A 15,977-nucleotide genomic window follows, 5' to 3' on the forward strand; every position below is an offset into this window, starting at 1 on the left:
ACTCTTTCTTGATGAATGAAAAAAGTCAACTTGTTGCAACATAATTTGTGTACTGTTTTTGTTGTCTAAAGTTGTGATTGAGTAGGGTGCTTTAAAAAGCTTGAAGTTGAGTGAGTTAAGGAGCACTCTAAAAGCAGCATCAGCAACATATTAAAACTTAACTTAGACAAACACAACAACAACAACAACATGATCAAATTAGGCATAAGAACACAAGCTTACTTAAAAGTGCACTAATTAACTGTTATTGTCAAATTGACATGCATGGGACATCAAAAATATTTGTTCACTTTGACAGCTCAAAATACAAGCAATCTAGATCGAAATATAGGTTCACCAACACTGTTAAGTTGCTCAAAAATATTAACGACCACATCATATGTTCAGTAAGACTAAAATAATTCAGCTAATCCCTAAGTCTAATAGGCTTCAACTTGGATCTTGTTTCTCTGGTAGAGGTAGAAGGCACTGCTGTAGTTGAAGCTTTGGTCTGCTGTTGAGACTGAGTCTGAGTGTTGTGCTGACTTCGACTCTAACTCTGTTGTTGACTCTGACCCTGCAACTGAGTCTGGGTCTGTTGCTGACTGTGTTGCTGTTGACTCTACTGCTGTTGTTCTCTCCTCAGCTCCTCTTGGGGAAACCTCTTATTGGCAATGTTGTAAGGTCCTGCTGTTCCACCCCATACAACACTTTGTAAAACAAAATTAAGACTCAATAGGGTGCTAAGTAATAACACATAAGAAATGACTAAGATCATTTTGCATTTTTACCTTTTTCAATGCCCTTCTTTTTTCTTCCTTTGTTCATTCACCCAGTCTGTGTTCAAAGGTGGCCTTCCACCTTCTTTCTTAGGGGAAGAAACAACTACTAGTGTGACAGATGACTTTTTACAAGTCTTAGCAAAGTGCCCTAATTACTTGCAGTTCTTGCAAGTGCTCCTCCTTTTCACACTCTACTGCTCCTGATTCTGGTTCTGGTTTGGCACTTCTCCCTTCTCTAACTTCTTCTTCTTAGACTTAGGTCTCCCTACTTGTAATTTTATGGTTGGTGGTAGTGGTTTCCTCAGCTTCACTTTGTCCCAGTAGTGTGGACCAGACAGTGCTGCAACTTCATACCTATATGCCAACATGTATGTAGACACAAGGTAGGCACTGTCCACATAGTCTTCAGGGTCTGCCCTTTTGTCCATTATTCATTTGTCCATTATTCATGCATATGCATGTACACAAGGGATACCAGTGAGTTCCCGATGGTAGCAGCTGCATGTATGGTTACTCAGGTCAACTGTTACTAGGTCTAAGTTAAGCTCAACCTCATAACTATCACCCCTAGACAATTGTACAATGTAGTACTTTGCAGCTGATTCAATTCTTTGGAATGTCTTCTTCACATATGGAGTCACCTTTCCTTCCATTCTCTGAAAGCTTTCCCACTTATTAAGATTTCTTTTCATCAAATACCTCCTAAGCCACTCCATCTGAGTCAAGATTGGTTTATCCCTAGCTTCATTAATAACAACAATAAAAGTCTCATAAATGTTGTTGAGAAAAATGTTTGACTTAGGGAAAGAACTGAAAGAATGCCTAGACCAGTGTTTAGGTGGGATATCAACAAGATAATCATAAGCTTCCTCTGACAAGAACTTTATTGACTTCATTGCTACTTCAAAGTCAAACTACATAAGTTTTATTTGACAAACACACAAAAAGAGGCAGATCAGAACAATGACATGCAGAAAACATAAGAGTGGCATATCTTAACAACTTAATATTCCACTTGAAAACATGAAAAAGAACAAAGAAATAGAAAACAAGGGATACTAGTGTTGTTGCCCTTGCTGCTGACCAGAACAACTCCTTGAATGTAGCTCCACTAAATTGCAACTTGAAGTTTGCCCATATATGTCTGACACAATACCTAGTGTCTACATATGGCACAACTTGTTGCAAAGCTTCTAGCAGCCCCTGTTCAGATACCAAACATAGTCAATCAACTAAAGCACAATTTGAAATAAGTTGTTCAAAGTAGATGACACAAGAGTGTAAATGGTTACCTTTTGCCTATCTGACATAAAGGTATACCCCAATCCTGATTGATTTTCATCTTTAAGGGATTTCATGAAACTTTCAAGGAACCAAACCCAAGTCTCTATGCTCTCTATTTCAGCTGTGGCCCATGCAATAGGGTAGATGTTGTTGTTGTCATCCTTACCAACTGCAACTAATATCTGAACAGGGTATGGACCTTTCAGGTGACATCCATCAACCCTTATGAGTGGTCTACAACCTGAAAGAAATCCTTTTGCTGCTGGTGTAAGGCATATGAACATTCTCAAGAATAATGGGGGCTCAAGCCTATCAATTCCATAAACTACAACATTGCATTCAGTGCCTAGGTTGTATTTCATCAAAGCCTTCCCATAGTCCCACACTCTTGCATATTGCTCTGCTGCAGATCCATATACCATAAGCTTAGCCCTTTCTCTTGCCATCCAAGCTTTACTGTATGTAATTTCAATACCAAGATCACCTAAAACCCTCCTTCTAAAGCTTTTTAGTTTCCACCCTGGGTCACTCCTCCAGTCTTCAGTATACTTGTCAGCTAAAAATTCAACTGTGAGGTTTAGGTTGCTTTTGGCCCTTAAAAAGTTGTGCTTCAAATTCAGACCCTTGATCTGCCAAAAATCTTAATTCACAAACCTCCTCGCAACCACCCTAAACTTACATCTCCTCCCCCCAACACAAGTGCACTTAGGAAGCCTACACTTTTTAGAATCTCATTTGCACTGGCACCTTCTTCTACACTACACTGTTAATTTGATGTTGTCATTGTGCAAATACCAGAAATCATACCTATTTTCAATGGCATGAACCCTTATAACTTTCCTGAACACCTTATTGTTGAGGAACTTCTGTCCTTTCACCAACTCAATGGGTTTTTTGAAGTCTGTTGAGACATGAAACCATGGGTAATTGTCTGTCTCGTCATCAGAACCTCTAGGGCTTTACAACTCCTCATAATCAGATGTGAACTCTCTTTGTAGAGTTACTTCCTTGGTCAGCAGCTCACTCTCAAACATACACTGTTGCTCATGTTCACTCTCCTCCTGCACACCCTTTAAACTTGCATTCACTTCATCAAGTATGTTCTTAACATATGTATCAGCATCCTCATATTCCCCCTCCTCTTCCCCTGCTTCCCATTCTATGTCAGTTTTACTGAAGTCAGAACTGGAGGAACCAGATCCAAGTTCTGATTCCAACTCATCCTCAGTCCTTGACTTTTTCTTCCTTTTCCCTTTTGCTTTCCCTTCAACCTAGTACTCCTAGATGTACCTTCCTCTTCACCTTGATTTTTCTTCCCTTTCACACTGTCTGAGAATAGTTTCTTTGTTGTGGTCCTCTTAGTGTGCTCTACAACCCTATCACCCCCTTTTTTGTTGTTTTATGTCTCACCAGTGTCTTTAGTTGGCAAGTGCTGCTTTAACCTAGGGCTTCTTCTCAAATCAGTGGCTTAACACCTTTAACTTGACTGTTTTGGTTGGGCTGAACAGTTATGGATTCAATTCTAGTACAATAAACAACAACAAAGTTATCCTTAGTCTTTGTCTCTAATAAGCCTTTGACATCACCATCATTCAAAATTTTCTTTTTGCCACTTGTCCAACTTTTTCCCTTTATCTTATACCATAAGTTCCACAAGCTTGGCACATGCAAATCAAACTTCAAAAAACCCCAAATGCAAGATTCCCTAAGCAAGTTGACAGACATCTCACTCACTTTGCACTTGTACCTCCAATAATCCCACGCACCCTCATAACCACACAAAGTTCCCCCCTTTATTTTCCTATTCACAAACACACCTCCTAATCTAACCTTAACATCTACAATTTCATCATCATCATCATCAGCAACAATTTGTCCATTTAATAAAGTAATATTCAATCACCAAAACAGCACTAAAGCCTAGAGAATAAACAATTTCCACATAGTAGCATTAAACAAATCAACCAAACGACTATGTCCTACCAGATCCGTAAATAAACAATACAACAAACCAACAATAATTAAAGAATAATTGCCCTCAATTAAACAATTCAATCAACTAAACAAAGAACCCTAATTTTCAATATAATTGCAGTTATACCATCAACAACCAACAACTAGCAAAATTAAACACAAGGAACAAAATTGCTTACCTCTTTCGACCCCATTGCAGTAAACTATTGATTTTTGTCTGACCTAAGCAGCTGGTCCCCAACAAATAGCCCCAAGATGGTGACTTTTCTTCAGTGTAGTACAACCAACTAACCTCGAATAAATGCTTTCCAGAACAATTAGGGTTTTAAAATTAGGAAAATTGGGTAAATAATGTGATGAGGTGTTGAGAATTATGAAGAAAAGGGGAATTTGCAGAGAATTAAAGGAGACAATGAATGAAGAATGGAGTTGGTTGAGAAAATTGAATGAGAAAGAGAAAGAGGTCGAGGAAAAAAAAATGAGGGAAGTAACTACTGTGGGGCCCACGTGACTAAATTCCACCAAAATTTCAAATTGGGTGGTGATCTGAGTATTTAATTAAATTATTGGGTGGTAATTTAAAATTAAAAAATATTCGGGTGGTTAGATAGAAATTAGGTATATTTTTTGGTGGTAATTTAAATTTTTTTCTAATAATAATAATAATAATAATAATAATAATAATAATAATAAAAGAGAAGAGAAGAGAAGAGAAGAGAAGAAGAGGTAGAAAACCAAGGAAGAGAAGAATAAGAGGTAGCGGCAAGGGGGCAACAGTCGTCCGAAATGCAGGTGGTTGTTGGTGGGCGGCGGTGGTGGCTGGCGTCGACGACTGGCCAAAGGAGGTGGCATCTGGCGGTTAAGGTGGTGTTTGGTGGTGGTGGCCATGCAAAATCGTGAGGAAGATGGGAGAATTAGAGAGAATTTAGAGAGTTTTGGTGTGAATAATGTTTAGCTATGATTCAAGGGGTATTTATAGGCTAGCTTATTCAAGAATTATGGTAGGAAAATGTAGGAAGAATTATGTTGAATTGGTTTAAGGAATTACTTGGAGAAGAGAGCTAAAGAATTAAGAAAAGTTTAATATAATGGTGACTAAGGAATAATTAATTTATGGAAAGAATGTTGTCATGAAATATAATATGGCAATTGACTTTGCTTGGAGAATAATCAAGAATGATTTAAGGTAAGGATGTAAGATGATCAAATATTTAGGCGATGGAAAATAAGAATTAAGGAAAATAATAGAATTATGGAAGAAATCTAAGGTGGCCGAAAATTTGAGCTTAGGTAAGTTTAAATTTTCGGACCTATTGTCTAGATATAAGGAAGTTATTTTGCTAGATTTTAAGGATTAAAAATGATTGTGCATATAATATATATTGTATAAAATAATTAGTTAAGAAAATACCAATTATTCACTAAATAAATGAACTAATTAAGAAAATCAGATTTTCCACACTAGGAAAATCCGAAATCCATAGGTAATCAATTAGGAATTTTTGGACTATATATATAATACCTCTGATTTTATTTAGTGGCAACTTTGGAATATTTTATATGTCTTAAATAATACCCCTAAGTCGCAACTAAAAAAAAAAATCGGAGAAGTATATTTATTTCAAATATTATTTTGGCTCCAAAATTCAAATGGTAACACTACAAAAAAAATAAGAATAGACAACACTTAAGATTGCAACACTTACAGAAATGTTACTCTTAATAATCTAATGCAACAATATTTATTTGTTACCTTGAACTAAAGTAACAGAAAAAAAAGTGTTGCTCTAGACTATATAGGCAACAGTCGCTTAAAGTATTACCTTTTTCTTGTCTAATACAACACATATAATAATTGTTGCATGAAAAGATAACAATAACAAAACTATTGTTTGAAAATGTAACAATAATATCTATGTTGCCATCTATGGCTACATTTATATTAAAAAGACAAATATATATATATATATATATATATATATATATATATATATATATATATATATATATATATATATATATATATATATATATATATGGGAAATTCTACATGGTGGCCTCTAGGTTTTTATTTTTCTGCGTGGAAGACACACTTTTTTCCAACTCTCTCAAGTGACACTATGGTTTTGCAAAATTATGTATAGTGTCCTATTTTTTAGTTTATGGCTAACTTTTATAATTAAAATGGTTAACCTTAGGTTTTTTGGTTTAAAAATTAATTAAATTATATTTTAAAATAATAAAATTTAAAAAAGAAGAATTTAAAAAAAAAAAAAAAAAACCCCAAACCCACGACCACCCTCCCACCACCACGTCCACCATCCACAACCCCAACCCCCATACACCACCGGCGCCCAGAATCCCTTTTTACCGCGCCGGCGGCCCCGTCCCCCATCTCCACTGGCGCCCAGACTCCCCCTCCCCCAGCGCGGCGTCCCCTACCCCTCCTTACCCCACGAATCAGACCACCAACCCCTTTCCATCCCCCATGAAAACCCAGAAAAACCATCCCTCCACCCTCGAAACTCCTTCTCCGTCTCAATCCCGGTGCCCTTACCCTTCTTCCTCCCAATTCCGACCCCCCTTACCTTCAACTACTCCGTTTCTTAGGATCTGGGTTGGTGGTGGTTTAGTGGAAACACAAGAGGGGGTTGGGGGTGATTTAGTTGCGACGGAAGGAGGTTGGGGTAGGAACGGCAACTGACGCTGCGCGGCTGATGGTGGCAGTGGGGCGGTGGCTAGGGCTGGTGGTGGGGAGGGTGGTCGTAGGTTGGGGGCTGTGATTTTTTTTATTTTTTAAATTTTTTTTATTTATTTTTTTTGAAGAATTTGTTTTTTTTTTTAAAAAAAAAAAAATAATTGTGGTTAACCAAAAAAATCAAAAGGTTAGCCATAAAACCCAAAAAAAGGCACTATACATAATTTTGCAAAACCATAGTGTCACTTGAGAGAGTTGGAAAAAAGTGCGTCTTCCACGTAGAAAAATAAAAACTTGGAGGCCACCATGTAGAAAAGAGAGTTGGTGGGGACCTCACCTTCTGACTTTGAGGTCACAAGTTCGAGCCCTACCAACTACTAAATGCTTGGGAGTGACAACATTTAGAAACATTTTTTAATTATCTCCTTAGATGGCAACATTTTTCATTTGTTGTCTTTGTAAAAGTGTTGCCTTATGTATCATTTTACCTTGGCTTTCAAAATTGTTGCCTTTGAATAAAAATATGTTGCCTTATGAATAGACAACGGGGGCATAAATTACGTCTCATATGTGTTGCCTTAGCTACAAGGCAACATTTTTTTTATATTAGGCAATGGTTTTGCACTGTTACCTTTGCTTTATTTTGTTGTAGTGTAAAATAAATTACTAAAATACCCTTTTTAGAAAATAATAATTAATTAATTAATTAATTTAAAAATACGTTTTAAAAATACGGGGTATTACACTATGAGTAGTATATTAAACTCTTTTAAAGCAATAATGACTTCATATGAGGTATTACAATATATATAAAACATAACATAGTAATGTTAGGTTTTATTTGATTCCTTTCAATTAGTTTTTATTGATAATCAATTGTTATATATTTTTTATACTAATAACATTTAAAGATACTTATAGTGAAAGTAATGTATCCGCAATCATACATAGTCAATGTGGGAAGATCATTAGTATAATATCAAACATAACCTACGTACATTAGGGATATAACATCAAATTAAACCATAAGAACATTGCATGATGTTGATACTAAAATTGTAACCAAGATTGGGTTTCAAAAAAAAATTGTAACCAAGATTGAACATGCCTTGGAAGACATTTTCTTAGCTTGTAAAACACCACAAAATCAATAAAATTATTACAACAATATTTTACATAAGAGTAACCATAGTTTATGTCTTTTTAGAAATATAATGTTTAGGTTACATTTAAACACATAAAAAAAAACACTCTTCTTTTTCCAAAACATACAATTAATAGTTATTGTATTTTGAGCATAAATTCGAGCCATAGCTTTATTACACATACTATACAAATAATTTTATGGCAATTGACTTTGTTACTAGATACTCTCTTCATTTCACAATAATCGCAATACTTTAATTGGCACACATGTCTATCCTATCTACAATTTACAGTTAGGGGCCGTTTGGTTGGGGGTATTCAGACCCCGATTCCCTTTGTTGTTGTTTGTTAAGCACTTTCTTTCATTCCCTTTACCCCCTTCATTCCCCCAAATCTCTCTAACTCCATTCCTCACCCCCTAGGTATTTCCATTCCATTCCCTACCCACCTTCACACCACCACATCACCACCTTCACACCTACCAACACCACCGGAAACCAGCCCACCTTACCACCGCCGACACTACTCCGACCACCGCCCCCCTCCCCCGACCACCGCTGCCCCTCCCCCGACCCTCGCCGCCCTCCCCTACCCCGCAAAATATCCCACAGCCCCCGCAAAACCCCTCCCTATCCCCGTAAAACCTCCGCCCAACCCTCCCACCACCATCGCCGACCCTTCCCCGAGCCTCGCCGCCTGTCCCCTTCCCCGCAAAAGCATTCCTCCGCCACTTCCTAAACCCCTCGTCGATCTAGGGTTTTTTCGATTAGGGTTTTTTCGGGGCCGTGGAAGGTTTTGCGAGGGGCGGGGATGGCCGGAGAAGGGAGGCGAAGGGTGAGGGAGGTGCGGCGACTGTTTGGTGGTGGTTTGGTGGTGGGAACATTAGAGAATGAATGTTACTGGTGGTTGTGTGGTGGTGGGATAGGTGGGTCTCATTCCCTTTGTTTTTAAAACAAACAACACCCCAAATTTTAGGTATTTTCATTCCATTCCTTCTCTTTCCCTTTGTTCATTCCATTCCAATTATCTTGTGCGAACCAAACGACCCCTTAATATTACCAGTGCCGTCGCGGGCATTTTTATGGCCCGGAGCCAAAACTAAATAGGGCCCCCCTAAGGCCTAAACAACGAAGTCGTATTATATAAAAAATACATCGATGAATTATTTTGTGAATTTTATAATAAAACTTTTACCAAAATTACTTACAAATACATGATAGTCATCTGAGATTGGGTTAACTGGCCCTTTTTGCTCAATTTTTTTTTAAATGCTTTTTACAATTCGACTCATCTTTACTCTTATGCTACATAATGTTTTTTAAAAAAAATTATATACGTTCACCGAAGAATTTTAAGGGACATAGTTATAAACATTGGGAGGTGAGTAAAGGAAAGAAAATAAGGTGAGACTATGAGAGGACTATTTTATTTATTAAAAAAAAAAAAAAATATGTGGGACCCCACTAAGTGGAACCTTAAGCGATCGCTCAATGTGCTCATACTATGAGCTGACACTGAATAAGTGAATATTACTAATAAAAAATAATTTACATGAAAATATATGTTTTTTTTATATGTTGATAAAAATAAAGTCATAATAAGCATATAAATAATGCAAAACTCATATTAAAATGGTACAATTATTACAAAATAGAGGAAATATTGAACTTAGGAAATGGGGGGTTTTCACAAATAAACCATATGACTTGAACATTGATCCTCATAAGAGTCACAACCTTTAATACAAAGCATTATACTCCGTATTCATTATGGCTCAAAAAAGAGAAAAAAGAGTATTAATATTCATTAGGTCCTTTTGATCATTATGATTTAGGCCCACATCGCAATTTCTCAAAAAAATCGATCAACTAAAAGAATGCCTCGATCAAAAGAACAACTTTAGTAGGAGATTAATTTACTAAAATGACTACATGTTTTTTATACCACTTATCACCCTCAAAACGTTTAGACATGATCCATTAAGCAATCAACTATCAACCAATAAACATAAGATTTTTTCCATACTTTATGATCACTCAAACAAATGTTATCCTTTTTCTATTATGAGTTATTTATTTATTACCCTTACTTGGATCTTTCTTTTAAATATATCTTAAGTTAAGCACTTAAGGAGTTACGGGTGATTAAAGAAATAGTTAAAAAGTACTCGGTAGGAATTTAACACTTGATAAAATTACAAGGTCAACTTTTTCAATACTTTAAACATTTAATCATGTAAAGAAACACATATATCATGAAGATAGTGTAGTGCACACAGGTGCATGGTGCACTTGAAAAGAATATTAAGCATATTTTAAAGAATATGGGAAAAAATAAGAACATAATAGTGTTTGAAAAGGAACATGCTACTAGTGTTTGAAAAAAAACATACTTGTTTTGACAAATAAATATGTTTGTGGTTGACAAAAAACATACCTATATATGTTTGATAATATGTTCTTCTATACTTATCTTTAACATATACTACTTCTATAATTGTGCTATTGCTAATTTTTAATAGTGTTTAATAGTATAGTGTACGTAGTATGTTGATTCAATACTTTTATAGTATAATATTATTTAGTGTGTAACATTAAAACATAATCGACTATTTGTCTAGATGGTTAAACGATAATATTTGTTTAAAGAGGTCAAGGGTTCAAACCTTCTCATCCATACAAATTAAATTTATAATCCATACATGGCGCACTAAGAATATTAGATCCTAATGTGACTCTATTATATATATATATATATATATATATATATATATATATATATATATATATATATATATATATATATATATATATATATATATATATATATATATATATATATATATATATATATATATATATATATATATATATATATATATATATATATATATATATATATATATATATATATATATATATATATATATATTAGATTGAAGTTAACCCTAACATTAATAATCATTATTTTGAACTTACATTTTATTGGAAAATTCACTTTCATACTTCCTCTGTTTCTTTTTAATTGCTACACTTTCCTATTTTGAAAATTATTAATTACTTGCCACAATTTTTATTTTTGACATTTCTTAAGGCCTGTTCACATTTACTTAATTTCAGTTCAGTTCAGTTCAGTTCAGCTTCAATCAATTCAGTTCAGTTCAGTTCATTTCAGCTCTTAATTTCTCTCTCTCATAAAATATTCATTTCAGCTCAATTCAGTTCAGTTCAGCTCTAATTAGTTCAGTTCAGCTCCAATCAGTTCAGTTCAGTTCAGTTAAGTTCAGTTCAGTTCAGTTCAGTTAAGTTCAGCTCAGTTTAGTAACGCTTTGTTTGGATAGCAAAGAAGGAAGGAAAAGAAGGGGAGGGAAAATGGAGGAAGGGAAGGGAAAAGAAAGGGAGGGGGAGGTGAGCTCCATTTTCACTCCAAATCTCTCCAATTTTGGAGAGATTATGGTTATTATAGAGAAAGGGAAAATGGATCCCTCCCTCTCCTTCCCCTTCCTTCCCCCAATCTTTTACCCAAACAAGAGATTTTGTCCCCCTCCATTTCTCTTCTCTTCTTTTCCTTCCATTTCTTCCTATCCAAACAAAGTGTAAATGTGAACAAGCCCTTAATCTTTATCTTTCTCCTTCCCACATGGATCTCTCTTGTTTTATTCTCTATCTCTCTCCTTTTCAAAAATTGTCTAGGAGACCGGAAAATAAAAGTGTTGAAACTAAAAAATGGAGGAAGTTTTAGACCTCAAAACTAAGGTTAGATAATTAGCAGAATTAATGTGAACTAAACACATCATTAGTAGCAGGTTTTAAATATTTACTTTGTATTACTTGGTATGTGATAGGGTAATATGGAGTAATTGGTGATTTTACAAGTTGAGTACAGTTGATTATCTTGGTCAGGCTTGCTTGGCTAAATTAAATTAGCCTTTATTTGCTCGCGATGCGTGCGTGAACATCTCTATCAAAATTGATATCAAAAATATAATTTTATTATATTAGGTAATTGTTGTTTTGTAAATGAAAATTTTGATTAATTATGATGGGATTTTATGGATTGATTGGTTTTCAAATGAACTAATTGTGGGTTTGATAAAATTATGAGGATTAATTAAGGATTAAATTAATTGATTGAATCAATTAAAGGCATATTTGATTGATGATTAATGGATGAATGATTAAAAATTTAAATGATTTTTTAGCCTCCTTTAGTATAAGCCAATAGAGGTATTAAAGTTTTTTTTTTTTTTTTTTTTTTTTTTTGGGGGGGGGGACACCATAGCGTCCTCCTTGGCTTATATAATAGAGATAATGATTTTTTTTTTTTCATTCCAATTTTTGGGCTTGGATCGTTTTTGGGCCTTTTTGGCAAGAATTTTAATCGATCACATTAGGTACTAGACGGTATTTATATTTCAACCTTAGATTCTGAAGATCATTCGGTACAGTTAGCCTAAATTGAGCGGATACGAGAAGAATTGTATTATTTTGGGGCTGAAGAACCTTCAAAATAAATTAAGTACATTTTTAGGAATGTCATATTCATTATACTAAACTATGTATAAATTTATTACCATTACCATTATTTTATGCTTATCAAAGTGCGTGTGTGTCGATCATAAGAGCTTTTGATGTATAAATAAATATTGTTTCTTTTAAGTATGCAAGATCATCTTCGGCATAAGCTAAGGAAAGACTATCTATTGCTTTCTCCATGTTATTCAGTTATTTCTTGTTTTATCTTTACCAATTTGGATGTTTAAAGATAGATGGTAAAATCATGCAATTGTATATGACATCAGCTTCATGAGCTACATTGACGCAAATAGTTATATATTGTCTTAATTGGTTTCCTAAGCTTCTACTAGAGATTCGGTAGGCTTTTCTAGTGGCTAGCTGTTTCCTCATTTTACTGGCAAACTAGTACAAGTAAGATGCTGATCCTTAGCATTACATAGGCAACTTCTTCGTTCATTCTTGTACTAATATTCAGACTTATAAACTGGATATATTTTTTTGTTGCATTGTTACAGTATCAGTCAGTCACTCTTATATAAAATACTCTAGTGTTTAAGAGTATGTAGTGACATGATTTCATCACAAGGGTAGTCACGTAATTATGATGAGTTGTGACAATTTTATTTATCTTTAGTGTATTCAGAGTCACAAAAGTTATTGATCTATGTATGTATAATATTTGATTCGTGGTCTTTAATATTGAGTATAATGTACTTTGTTCTTCACAAGACTATTGTTAGCTAAAGGAGAATGCTACTAATCTAATGAGTCGAGTATTTAACCTAATAGGGATAAAGAATTAAAGGGTGATGCTATATTCAGAGAAAATTTAAGACAAAACACACATTGAACAATATTATTATTAATGCTCAGTTATTCTCATTGGTTCTATTCTTTACTGTTATATATCTCTTGTACAATATGAGTAATTATTTAGTGGTTGGATTAACAATTTATTGAATCTTGCTAATGAGTCCCCTGGACGAGTTAGGAACTATCTAAAATATATCCTAAAATGATATAAATTTGGAAATACATATCAAAATCACATGTTGGTCGGTTTAATTAATGTTATTTCAATTTAATAACTCTACTTTTAGTCGCTCATCTTATCTAACGCCTTCGGAGCGCTCGTACGCTTTTGCCTAATTTATTTTCCAAATTATATTTTTACATCCACAACGAGCGCCCCGGGGCGTTAAATGGTATTACGTTAGGAATGCATGACACAATTACACGTCGTTCGGTGTAGTTAATGTTAATTTTACTCTAATATTTCCACTTTCATTCTCTTACCTAACGCCCCGGGGGCGCTCACTGGCTTTTGCCTTTGAAATTAACCTTTTTTTTTTCCATAAGATTGCACAAGTATTAGTTTTTTACTTGGGATCTAAAAAACCACAAGTCACCAGGAATCTAACACCAAAATTTAGAGCAAGTTATATGTAAATTACAAAGCACATATATGTCATTATACCATATGGTAATTATCAGTCCTTAATTAATTGAACAAACCCCTAAATTTCAGTCTTACTTAGTTGAACATGCCCCTATTTCTCCGACAAACTATGTTCTAATTATATACTGAGACAGCTTATTAATCTCTCTACGTGTAATGAAAAGCGCAATCCAATTAATTAACACATTGATGTTAGATCAAATAACACAATTAAGATAACATTATGATGTAAATCAGTAAATAGAATCCATTAATTTTACCCACGTATCACTTGAATTTCCCACTAGATCGCAAAGTATTTTTTTATATGCATGTAATAATTGCCACTCAAATTAATACTCCGTATAAAATTGAATTCAATAAGGGTGTTAAATTTTTATAAGAGTTTCATGGGTTATTATTAGAATAAGAGTTTTTTTATTTTTATTTTATTTTTATTTTTTTATTTTTTATTTTTTATTAGACTAATGTTCAATTCAATAAAGAAAATAATTATTTATTTCTAGATTGTTTAGATCAGATCGATCAGATAGATTGTTTTATTTACTTAAGTTTTTATCTTTAATTCCATGGTTTAAATAATTACAAAAAATTTCATCTTTTAATGATACACATTAATACGAATCTAATAACACCCCCATTTTTTTTTTTGAAGGAAATTATAACAACCCCATTTGATGATGTACTTTATCTAAAAATTTACTAGATTTTTGTACAAATAAGGTCAAATACTCAAATCTAGTCTAATTTGAAAAATTACAACATATAATGAATTTATTTTGGTTTATAGAATTAGTTGAGAATACATACATACATACATACATACATACATACATACATACATATATATATATATATATATATATATATATATATATATAAATATATATATATATATATATATATATATATATATATATATATATATATATATATATATATATATATATATATATATATATATATATATTGTGTGGAATGAACTTATTTTTAATGATTACAACTGATTTTTACTTTATTTCAATAACTATATATCTATATACTAAAAGACAAATCAACAAAAACATGTGTATAAATGTAATTAATGTTTTTTTTCTTCTAAAAACACGTATATATCAATATACTAATGCTAAGAAAAGTAATGATATGGAAAAAATAAACATCACTTACACTAATCTACCGTGTAATAAATTCCTAAATTTTTAACGCTATTTTATAAATCATATATATTTAATGGTTACATGCATATATATAGCATTACCCTTAATTTGTTAAAGTACAATGCAACATTCTTTAATCTATCATGTTTTGTGTTCTTCCCATTTGCTTAAGCCTTGTGTTAATTTAATAGGTACTAATGTTGAATATATTGCATAACTAGGTTAGATTCCGTGCCATACACGGTAATTTTTATTATTTATCATTAATTTAACACTACATATAATTACAAAAATTTATATTTTGCAAAAATTAGATGAAAATTTGGTAATAAAAAAATGAAGAAAACAAAGAAAATTATATCATATTAAAGAAAACAAAGAGAGTATTAAAGTTAAAAAAAAATAAAAAATAAAAACAGAGGGAGTATTACATGCACAACTAATAGAAAATTGGATTACATCACAAAGTTAACAATAGGAAAATATTATTGCATTGAATTAAATTATAAATAAAATATTTTTGTTCAATATATATAAATGGAATATACTTACCAAATAAGAAGGAAAAATATTATTGTTATATAGTAATATGTATTCTCTAAGAAAATTTGGCACAAAAAAAAAAAAAAAATCTTTTGGAGGAAATTTTTTTTAACCAGGAGATGGCACGTATTTTTTTTTTTTTTTGGTTTTGCCTTTAGTGTATATAAATAAAGAGAAATAAATAAATAAATAAATAAATAGATTATAGTGAAAGCAAAAATTGGCAAGTCAAAATCACAATTGAAGTAACACTTGTTTAATCAGCAAAATAATAATGCTAATATTATGTATCTTTCTTTTAACAAGATACTATACTTAAGCTTGCATCATAATTCATAAGTCATAACAAAAGGTAATAATTTTTTCTTAAAAAATTAACTTAACCGAATTTTGTTTTTTACAAAAATATTTTTATGTAAAGTGGAAATTGTATGG

The 15,977-nt window shown here is 32.8% G+C and overlaps 1 protein-coding gene across 1 annotated transcript; it reads right to left on the reverse strand.

Moving 5' to 3' along the window:
* Window positions 1–1,207: 1,207 nt before the first annotated feature.
* Window positions 1,208–4,213, reverse strand: LOC145632687 (uncharacterized). Its single transcript, XM_081685034.1, has 6 exons — window positions 4,199–4,213; window positions 3,082–3,316; window positions 2,853–2,946; window positions 2,054–2,639; window positions 1,821–1,964; window positions 1,208–1,675 (listed from the first exon to the last, which is right to left on the reverse strand). The coding sequence occupies exons 1-6, from the start codon at window positions 4,211–4,213 to the stop codon at window positions 1,208–1,210; spliced, it is 1,542 nt and encodes a 513-aa protein (XP_081541160.1).
* Window positions 4,214–15,977: the final 11,764 nt, after the last annotated feature.

This window comes from Chenopodium album, chromosome 5 (assembly GCF_948465745.1).
Source record: "Chenopodium album chromosome 5, dcCheAlbu1.1, whole genome shotgun sequence".
Classification (NCBI taxonomy): domain Eukaryota; kingdom Viridiplantae; phylum Streptophyta; class Magnoliopsida; order Caryophyllales; family Amaranthaceae; genus Chenopodium; species Chenopodium album.

Bases quoted from the DNA above. Each gene is read 5' to 3' on its own strand.
- LOC145632687 (XM_081685034.1), bottom strand. The intron at 2,947-3,081 runs GTATGTTTGAGA...ATGTCTCAACAG, and splicing joins GAGTGAACATGAGCAACAGT to ACTTCAAAAAACCCATTGAG. The intron at 2,640-2,852 runs GTATGATTTCTG...CAACTTTTTAAG, and splicing joins GTTCATGCCATTGAAAATAG to GGCCAAAAGCAACCTAAACC.